Below are 11,366 nucleotides of genomic sequence, written 5' to 3'. Positions count from 1 at the left end.
TAGCTTCTACATTTCTATTGTATGATTTAAACATTTCTGAATTTGTTGTGAATTTCAAAATGCCACGCACATTTACAATAACATCTAAATTCCAATTTCAGAGCAAAATAGTTATTTCTAGATTAGTTGTACATTAAAACTTGTTTTTTCTTTACTTATTAATTTAACAAAAACAAATGACATAATATCTATAAAACCCTTATAATGAGATCTAGAAATTTGTATTCTATTATTATTATTGTTAATAATCAAGACTTAATGTAGCCTGAGTTCTTTCTACTGTACTACATACAAGACAATATGACAGGATGAAAAAAGGTCTGGACCAAGTCATTAGAATATATTTGGAGAAAGGATCTCAGCAGTATATAGTAATAGATTGAAAATGTGATAAGACATGTCTTCAAGACTTCTGATTGGTTATGTAAATTACAATAATGGGTCTCATATAATTAAGTCTTTAGGGCATTATTCTTGAAATTTCTAAAAGTTTTGAATATCTTTTGCCTGAAGCAATTTAAAGTTATGACTTAGAAATTTGCAGAAGCTCCAGAGAGCAAGAAATATTTAAATTGCCTCCCTGGGCCCAAGGAAGATTCTTTAGAGAATTTACTGGGTCTTCTCAATGGGACAATGTTTCCACCCGGGCTTCAAGGGCAAATGAAATGTGCTATATTCACAAAATGAACTGCCCAATATTTTCTTCTCCTCTTACTTTTGACCTAGCAGAACCAAATTACTCTCCCTTTGTAAATGTATCTGATGTAATGTATGCAGTTTTGAAACAATTTAGAAATAATACTTTGTTATCAATGTTTTACAGATAATATACCCTGTGTCATTATGGCTTCCAAACAGTAATCCCTTCTTCAGAAATTCATCAGCTTCACAGAAAATTTTGTTGAACAGCCTAAAAATAGAAGATCAAGGCAAAACAATCTGCTGTGCATTGCAACCTAGGAAGTGAGCTGACCTTCCATTTAGAGGTAATTGCTGAAGCCATACTACTAACACAAATCTAAGGGGGCGGGGTGGGGGGTGGTTAGCCTTATGAAATGAATTGAAATAAGCCATGTCTTTTGAAAATGTGATATTTCTTATTAGAGAAAGTGTACAGGAAGTCTAAAAAATCCAAGAGGATTGTCTCAGACATAGTTAGAAAATTGAAAAAAAGAAAATATTACCAAACGACTACTTGCATATCCAAAGTAATCTAAGCATTCAAAACAGATGATGTTTAGGTGTATAGTTGTTTTCATAAACAGTCCTACTGCAGAATAGATTTATAATTTCTAACTGGGAATAAAGATTCATTGATCAAAATATAGTTTTGTGGTCCTCACTTTATTACAAGCACACAGATATGTATCTAACAGTAGCATTTCTCTTCTGCTGCTCAATAGGCTGCCAATCTGTACTCTTGATCCAGAATGCAAAGAAGCCTGTTACCACCGAAGTTCTGATTATGTGGCCATTTAAATCACAGCACCAATTCAGTTTGATTTTATTCAGTTTAGCAAATGTTCGTCCAATACTAACCATAAGTGGACAATGTTCTAGCATAGTCCCTGTCCCAGAACCTCTAACTAGGCATACTATTTGAAACACAAATACTTTATTACTTGTTCTTGAATATATCTTTGAATTTGTGAAAAATGTAAATGAAGAGGAGCAACGAGTCTTTAGTTAATAGGAAGAATTGACTTCTTATGCTTGCCTGAGTATTTTGGAAAAGTTTGAATATTTTTAATTTTTTTGTTGCTGGTAATGCATTTGTATGGTGACTTTAGATGTAACATTTGTGAGATACACACACACATTTAAATTTTAGATGAATGAATTGCAATAGCCTCTGTTTAAAAATGTCACCCTATACGTTCCTTGTTTGAAACTGCAATGGACTTTTGTTATAATGGTATAACACTGTTTGCTGCAAAGTGAGTAGACTTTGGTAAAATGCGCATCCATCTCATATCATGGATGTGATAAAAAATAGGTTGAGTTAGATGAAAGGAGACTTGATACCTGAGAAAGTGTGATTGATGAAATTCCGAAGATACTTGTGCAGCGGTTGATACTGGCGACAGAGATATAAAAGAATATTTGAGAGAAGAACAAGTCAGTAGAAGATAAAAAGAAACAAAAATAGTGCTTACTACATTCTATGTACTTTACATGCATTGCCTATTTATTCTTCCGAGAACCCCATTATAAGCCTATTACGACCCCCATGTTATAGATGAAGATAGTGAGATTCAGAGAATGTATAAATTGCCCATGGTCACAGCTAGTAACTCACCAAGATAGGACTTCAGCACCTGTCCTCTCTATTAGACAAAGTGGACTTGACACAATAATAGCTGCATTGTGGCAGTGGTTAGAAGAACGTTTCTTACCATGAAATTGCTTCTCAGTCACAATTTAACGGGGAATTGGAATTGAGGTGGCTTTATTTATAACATAGCATTTAAAAAGTGAATCTAGGATTTAGATAAAAAAGGATGTATTTCTAGGGTATAAAAGAATCTCGAAGTGTAAAAAGTGGAGTTGATGGAAATAAGGGGCAGAATAGACTGAAAGGAGAAATACCCTTATAATGGCCAAAGGCAGATCTGGTTAGTTAGATGCTGGTTGAAATAGGTTCAAAGAACTCAGTTTAGACCTTAAACTTGTGCCAAGCTTTGTGAATAAAGAAAAATGGCCTATGTGTTAAGTGCCTAGTTTGTTTTCAGAAATTACTTTTGTTTCGTGAACTAAGTGGAGCATTTTCATCAATGGACAATGATACTACTGGAAATTTGTTTGTGTAGAGGGGTAGTGGGGTTGGGAGAAATGACTGTTCCCAAGGAAAAATTAAGAGATAGTTTGAGACTTTCTGAGGCAAGGTTAAGCAAAATCCACCATTCCCAATTCCCAGGGAATGGCTATTTTCCAGTGGATTTTTTCCTGCAGTGTTACCCAAAGTGAGATGTGCTGTCAGAACATGTCTCTTTAGTCATAGGCTTTCTTTGCATCATGTTCAATGGGACTTAGGCAGCAACCAATTAAAATGGCAACTAAAAGGTGTTTCCATTAGAGAATGAGAAGACAAACCAGCTACTGGGAGACAGTATATGCAAGTCACATGATAAATAATTCCTATCCAAAATATATAAAGAACTCTCAAAACTCAACAAGAAAAAATAAACCTCAATTAAAAATAAGCAGTAGGACCAGCAGGGTGGTGCATGCCTGTAGTTCTGTGTTCTGGTTAAGTTGGTGGTTATATGAATCTATAGTCCCAGCTACTCAGGATGCTGAGGAGGGAGAATGGCTTGAGGCCAGGAGTTTGAGGACAACCTGGGAGAAACAGCGAGACCCCATTTTTGTTAACAGAAAAAGGGGACAAAAGATACGAATGGATACATTACTAAAGAATGGAAAAAAATATAGAAAGAGGTTCAACATCATTCGTCATCAAGGAAATGTAAAATAAAATCATAATTAAATATGAATATATATCTATTAGAATGAATAATTACAATATTAAATGATGATATGGAAAGCAAGGAACATTCTCGTACATTGTTGGTTGAAATGCAAAACTGGTACAGCCACTCTAGAAAACTGTTTGGCAGCTTCTTATACATTTAAGCATGCTTATTATCTCATTCCTGGATATTTATTCTTAAAAAAAAAAAGCTTTTGGTCATACAAAAATTGAGGCAGAAATATTTATAGCAGCTCTTTCCATAATTGCCAGAAACTGGAAACAATCCAAATGTCCTTCAAAAGGTGAACAGATAGGCAAAATACAGTAATCTACTCAATAGAATACTATTTAGCAGTAACAATTTGAATGGATCTCAGAGGCTTTAAGTGAAAGAAACCCAACTCCCGTGGCAGTGGCTCATATGATTCTATTTATATGACATTCTGGTAAAGGTAAAACTATAGGGATAGAAAATATCAGTGGTTGCCAGGATATATAGGTAGGTAGAAGAGGTGACTAAGAAAAGAATATCACAAAGAAGTGTTTTGGGGTAACAGAAGAGTTCTGTGTTCTGGTTATGGCCGTGGTTTTATGAATCTATAGGTGTTTTAAAATTCATAGAACCACACGCTAAAAGATAAAAAGTCAATTTATGGTATGACATCTAACTGTATGATAATTTTAAAAAACAACAAAAAAATTCCACCCCTAACCAAAGAAAAAGGTGTTTGCACTTTAACACTAAGATTTTGGATTATTGGGCTTTACGTGAATTGGTCATGTTCTCTGGATAATCAGGAACACAGTAATCACTGGTTGGGTTCATTTCTGATGATTCTACCTCCAGATTGACACACTTCTTTCAGTGTTGGAATACACATGGGTTATTTTTGAGTTCTCCTGACCTGGGAGTGAGGTTTTAAAGTAAATTACCAAATCTCTTATGCAATATACTCTGTATTGCTTTTATAATTCACTAAAAAACTTCAGGCAAGTATGGGTCACAAGCAGGTAGTCTTGGAGTCTAGGCTGTGCTGCACATTAGTTATGTGATTTTAGGCTGAACTCTCTCTCTCTTAAGGTTTTCTTATCTTTCAAATGATAATGTGGAGTTTAAAGGAAGCAATATGTGAAAAAAAAAATCACAAAATTCCTGGCCAAGAATGAGTGATCAATATCACAAGCTTTCCCCTCTTATTTCTTTACCTGCATTGTTCATTCTTTTCATTCCCTTTCCCTATATTCCTTCCTCCTCTTCCCTATTTTCTCTCTTTCTTCAATTCTTTTATTGGGTTCATGGAAAATTTTTATATTTGTATATTGGTATACTTGCATTTACCATGTAAATAAATTATATTAAAAAATTTTTTTGACTTCTTACAGGTAAAAGAGAGATATTTAAATGGAATGGGAAAACCAAACCATTCCGGTGGAATTTTTTCTGAAGGGACTTTCTGGTTACCCAAGGCTTGAGTTACTCTTTTTTGTGCTAATATTCTTAATGTATGTGGTCATCCTTCTAGGCAATGGTACTCTCATTTTAATCAGCATCTTGGATCCTCACCTTCACACCCCTATGTACTTCTTTCTGGGGAACCTCTCCTTCTTGGACATCTGCTACACCACCACCTCTATTCCCTCCACCTTGGTGAGCTTGCTTTCAGAAAGAAAGACCATTTCCCTTTCTGGCTGTGCAGTGCAGATGTTCCTTGGCTTGGCCATGGGGACAACAGAATGTGTGCTCCTGGGCATGATGGCCTTTGACCGCTATGTGGCTGTCTGCAACCCTCTGAGATATCCCATCATCATGTGCAAGGATGCCTATGTACCCATGGCTGTTGGGTCCTGGTTTGCAGGGATTATCAACTCTGCAGTACAAACTACATTTGTAGTACAATTGCCTTTCTGCAGGAATACTGTCATCAATCATTTCTCCTGTGAAATTCTAGCTGTCATGAAGATGGCCTGTGCTGACATCTCAGGCAATGAGTTCATCATGCTCGTGGCCACAATATTGTTCACATTGATGCCACTGCTCTTGATTATTATTTCTTACTCATTAATCATTTCCAGCATCCTCAAGATTCACTCCTCTGAGGGGAGAAGCAAAGCTTTCTCTACCTGCTCAGCCCATCTGACTGTGGTCATAATATTCTATGGGACCATCCTCTTCATGTACCTGAAGCCCAAGTCTAAGGAGACATTTAATTCAGACGACTTGGATGCTACCGACAAAATTATATCCATGTTCTATGGGGTGATGACTCCCATGTTGAATCCTTTAATCTACAGTCTTAGAAACAAGGATGTGAAGGAGGCAGTGAAACACCTACTGAACAGAAGTTTCTTTAGCAAGTGAGTGCAAAATATACTGGAATATGAACACACTCGATATTGTTGAAACTTCAGAATTATATTAGAATTTTGGATACTTTAACTGTTTTTCTGCATTTTCATATGTTATGTTAAAATAATGAGATACGGCATTTCAGAATTATTGCATGTCCACTCTAGAGAATTTGCAACATACAGGGCAGTAGGATGAAGAAGAAAGAGGGGTTACCTGTTATTCTAATAGTGGGAATGGCCACTTTTCAACATTTTGAACAGTATCTTTCATATTATTATTATTTTTTTCTGCATTGGAATAGGGTGCGATGTGCCTTTTTATGTTCACTTTTTTACATAACGTTATTTCATAGGCAACATTTCATTGAATCTTTTAAAATAAATAAAGCCATCTGTTGTAGAAAAAGCAAAACAGAAAATGCCCAACATACTGCACTCACATTTTCCAGTGGCAAGTCTTGTGTTATAGTTTCACATTAATCTTCAGATCCTGTTGAGTCATAAAATACTATTTTCTTGTTGTGTATTTAATTTAATTTAATTTTTTTTTTTTTTTTTTTTGTGAAGCTGAGTATTTGGGACTATCAAGGTGGAGTAGATAAATAGAGTTTAAAAGTAAGGCCTACTGCAATCAATCAGGATATCCTGCTTTATGGTCTTTCTTTGCTTTAACTTATAAGTTGGCTTTAGCATAAAGAACATTTTGCAAAATTAAAAATGGGTTTGAAAATCAGTCTACTGGTCCAGATAATAATGTGGACTAGTTCTGGGTTGAATGGAGTGTCCTATCAATGCCCATTTAGAAGATGCCAGATTTCTTTGCTATCCCAAGGAAATTTCAACATTTTTCCAAGTCTTAGAAGAATGTCCAAGTTTTTAATTTTTAGTATGAATACTATTCATGTCTTGTCTCTGTTACTAACCAGGTTGATTTGAGGAAGAAGAGGATTTGGGAATGTCAGACACTATCTTACTTTTCCTTGTTTTTTATGTCAATTTTTTACTCTATGTGAAGAACATTTTAAATTTACAGCCCAAGATGAATGACAGAGTGTGCTCAGGAGTGAACCACATTCTAAGAAATCAGTTTGGCTGAATCAATTTTTTTTAATGGACCAGCGAATGTAGATTATATTGGGCATGAACATGTTTTACACAAATAAGAATTACCTGCTTGTGGAATCTTTTGGGTTTAGTCACTCATTTAATCTTCCCAAGTTCACTTGTTAATTTTAGTGGATGGAATATTAAACAGTAACAAAATATATTTAAATATATCCATCATAATTGTTTACAGATTAAATCCGATGGCAAGAGTTGAGATCGTTGATAATCAAATTTACAACCTGACAAAATAGGCTATGAGAATCTATTAGTTCCCATACACCAGTTCATTGGACTTTTTGCACCCACTAAGAATTCCCGGTCGGAAGAAAACCCTGGCAGTCAGGCATTTTATGTTTGACCCACAGGCAGGTTGTCTTGAATGCTCAAGTTCTAATTTTATTTTCCTTCACAACTTAAATCCAGCCCTCATTAATTCTCTGGGATGACTGAGGTAGCTCCATAGTCTTATATCAGATTTATACCTTTTTTTTTTTTATTATTATACTTTAAATTCTATGGTACATGTGCTCAACGTGCAGGTTTGTCACATAGGTATACATGTGCCATGTTGATTTGCTGTTCCCATCAACTCATCATTTACATTAGGTATTTCTCCTAATGCTATCCCTCTCCCAACACCCCACCCCCTGACAGGCCCTGGTGTGTGATGTTCCCCGCCCTGTGTCCAGGCGTCCTCATTGTTCAATTCCTACCTATGAGTAAGAACATGCGGTGTTTGGTTTTCTGTCCTTGTGACAGTTTGCTGAGAATGATAGTTTCCAGCTTCATCCATGTCCCTGCAAATGACATGAACTCATCCTTTTTTATGGCTGCATAGTATTCCATGGTGTATATGGGCCACATTTTCTTATAGCATTATATACTGCTTGAGGATATCTTTTCTTTTCTTGCCTTCTTTTACCTTCTCTTTCTGTCCCTGCCTTCCTTCCTTTATCCTTTTCCCATTCCTCCATCCTTCTCTTCCTTCTGTCCTTTCATTCTTTTATTTACAGTATGTATCACCATTAGAATAAATGAAAATATATCAATGTCAAAGAGTATACCAATAAACTCATTGCTACATGAAAATATCATGAATTGAAAATGCATTTAATATATCTAACTTGCCAAACATCACAGCTTAGCCTGGCCTACCTTAAATATGCTCAGAAAACTTACATTAGCCTATGGGTGGGCAGAATCATGTAACACAAAGCCTATTTTATATCAAAGTGTTGAATATCCTAAGTAATTTATTGAATACTGTGCTGAAAGTGCAAAATAGAATGGTTGTATGGGTTCTTGAAGTAGTTTTTACTGAATGCATATTATTTCACACCATCTATAAATATATGTTTATTCAGAGTCAGCTTTTACTATAAACTAAATCCATAAGGTGAATGGACAATTTGTGTACAGAAAACATCAATTATACTTCCAAAATGATGAGAGAGATAGAGATAGAGAGAGAGAGAGAGAGAGAGAGAGAGAGAAAGAGACTGAGAGAGAGAAAGAGAGAGAGAGAGGAGCTCCCTTCTGATTTTGTGTATGAAATAGAGTAATAGGCCTCCCATAATTAGGTCTTCAGGGCTTTACTTCTGAAGTTACATAAGTTTTATACACCTTTCATCTTGCAGACAATTTAAAGTTATGCACAGAGGTTTAGAAGAGTCCTTAAGAGCAGAATATTTAAATTGTTTCTTAAATCCTGAGGCAGATCTTTAGGAATTTGTGGGTCTCCACAATGGGATGGTATTTCAGCATGCACTTCAGAGGCAAATTCAATTTGCCCTAGTCCTAAAATTTATTGCCAAATACTAATTTTCTTTCTATTTTTAAACTAGAGGAATCCGATGATACTTTTTCTAAAGTAGAAGAATTTCATGACACTTTATCCTAGTAATCATGTCCATAACACCATGTTTCTGTAAACATCAACTAGTCAATCAATTTCTACGACAAAATGATTACTCACTCTTCTTGCCTCCTTGGAGATTCAGCTACTAATGAGTGGCTATGAAGACTGGCTGCAAGTAGAAAAGTAAGACAAAATTGTCTGTTGCTGTTGCAACCTATAGAGAGAGACAACCTCTCGTTTGGAGGTAAGTTATTGCAAAAACAAGAACAATGTTTCAACTGTAAGCCAGACTTGGACTGATCAGTTAAATCAGTTTGAAAATGAGATTTTTTTTTTCTTCATTTGAGAGTGACTTTGAATACTGGAAATGGAATTTAAGTGTCTATTCGCTGGAATGTAGTAGGAACAAAATAAAAGCCGTGAGACCAAAAGAGCAGTTCTGCGTGCAAAGGCAATTGAACAAAAACTGAATTTGCCCAGCCCTTATGAATTACTTTTTGTCAGTGTGCAGTTTTTTATGACATTACAAAGTACTTGGACACTGTGTCATCTACTTTAGCTAATTAAAGCTCATTACACAGTAAATAGCAGATTGTGTGTTCTTTAGTATAGAATTCTTTTTTTTTTTTTTTTTTTTTTTGAGACGGAGTCTCGCTCTGCCACCCAGGCTGGAGTACAGTGGCCGGATCTCAGCTCACTGCAAGCTCCGCCTCCAGGGTTCACACCATTCTCCTGCCTCAGCCTCCCGAGTAGCTGGGACTACAGGCGCCCGCCACCTCGCCCGGCTAGTTTTTTCGTAATTTTTAGTAGAGACAGGGTTTCACCGTGTTAGCCAGGATGGTCTCGATCTCCTGACCTCGTGATCCGCCCGTCTCGGCCTCCCAAAGTGCTGGGATTACAGGCTTGAGCCACAGCGCCTGGCCCTTTAGTATAGAATTCATATTAAACAAATCCTTGACTGTGGTTCCCTAGTGGTAACTCAGGTCCATTTGGTTCAGTTACCCATGAACAAGTTGGACTGTGTGCTACATACTTGCCAGGGACCCTTTATACAACAATATCATGTGAGGAGAACATTATGACAAATTTGGAAAATTTAAAAAAAGCTACATAATCTCTTGGGATCTGAAACATATAATTTGCTAAAGGAATGCACAGTCAGAAAGAGACCATCTTAGAGAATATCCGTATGTGCTTGCATTAGCTTTGGTGACTATTTTGAATATTTGCTTTTCTGTCATTAGGTCATAGTAACTTTCCTTTTCCTCTTTTATGTTAATAGTCTTGCTCAAGATGTTAAAATAGTTTCAGTCAAGAAGAACTCAGCCATGTTAAGTTTTCAAACTAGGAACACACTGGCACCTTATTAAAATCCTATCTTTTATACCTAATGTAAATGATGAGTTAAGGGGTGCAGCACACCAACATGGCACATGTACACATATGTAACAAACCTGCACGTTGTGCACATGTACCCTAGAACTTAAAGTATAATAATAATAATAAAAAAGACTTCAAAAAAAAAGATAAGGTTTTATATCCAATAAAACTGTCAAGTATAAGAAGACACAATAAACTTATCAACATGAAAAAAAACCCTATCGTTTTTATGAAATAGATTGACTTCAATAAAAGGCGGATCTTTTGGATGATTTTTCTTTTCTGCCACCTAATTTACTGGCATCCAAAGGGTTGGAGTGACCGTGATAAAATGTATCAGAATTTTAAAAAATGAAAATAATGCCATTCATTAGAACATTGTGTGCAATCTAAGTAAGCTACATATCCCTGACCTCATGGAAGGACGATAATGATTAGTTCAGGGATGTAAAAAAACTCTTAACAGAATGAAAAGTCATAAAAGACAAGCATGAAGGAAACCACTAACAATAGGAACCATTCCTGTGCTAAGTGAGTTACACACATCATTTCATTTAATCTTATGCACAAGTACATGGTATAGATGTTGTCCATATCTTCATTCTACTGATGACGATGGCGATCAGAGACATGTCCAGGTCACCTAGTTAACAAGGGGCAGAGATGGCATTTGAACCAAGCCTCCTCCAAAGTCTGTGACCTTGACAATATTATGAAATATGCTTGATAGTGTGTCTTGTAGCACAGAGGTAGCTCATGAAACAATGATATTTGCAGAGAGCAGATTTTTACAGGTGTGCATATAATCTCTTTTTTTTATTTATTTTTCTGTTCAACTTTTATTTTAAATTCAGGGAGGTGTACATGCAGATTTGTCATCTGGGTATACTGTGTGATGCTGAGGTTTGGGGTACGGATGATCCTGTCACCCAGCTACTAAGCATGGTACCTAATGTATATTTCAAAATTGCTAAAATAATAGATTTTAACATTCCCACTATAAAATAATAAATTTGTAAGGCAATGGATAGGTTAATTATCTTGACTGAATATTTCTACAATGTAAATGTAGATCAAAACACACACTGTATCTCATAAATGTACAAAGTTATTATTTGTCCATTAAAAAATAAATTTTGAAAAGGTTAATAGGGCCTCTCTTTTTCTCTCAGTGAATTACAGATATTGAGGCGTCATCTT

The 11,366-nt window shown here is 35.7% G+C and overlaps 1 protein-coding gene across 1 annotated transcript; it reads left to right on the top strand.

The window, feature by feature from the left end:
• Positions 1–4,867: 4,867 nt before the first annotated feature.
• Positions 4,868–6,195, top strand: OR13C9 (olfactory receptor family 13 subfamily C member 9). Its single transcript, XM_037983066.2, has one exon. The coding sequence runs from the start codon at positions 4,875–4,877 to the stop codon at positions 5,829–5,831; it is 957 nt and encodes a 318-aa protein (XP_037838994.1). The 5' UTR covers positions 4,868–4,874; the 3' UTR covers positions 5,832–6,195.
• Positions 6,196–11,366: the final 5,171 nt, after the last annotated feature.

Source organism: Chlorocebus sabaeus, chromosome 12 (genome assembly GCF_047675955.1).
Source record: "Chlorocebus sabaeus isolate Y175 chromosome 12, mChlSab1.0.hap1, whole genome shotgun sequence".
Lineage (NCBI taxonomy): Eukaryota > Metazoa > Chordata > Mammalia > Primates > Cercopithecidae > Chlorocebus > Chlorocebus sabaeus.
The sequence above is the reverse complement of the archived record's forward strand: the minus strand, read 5'-3'. Positions and strand labels throughout refer to the sequence as shown.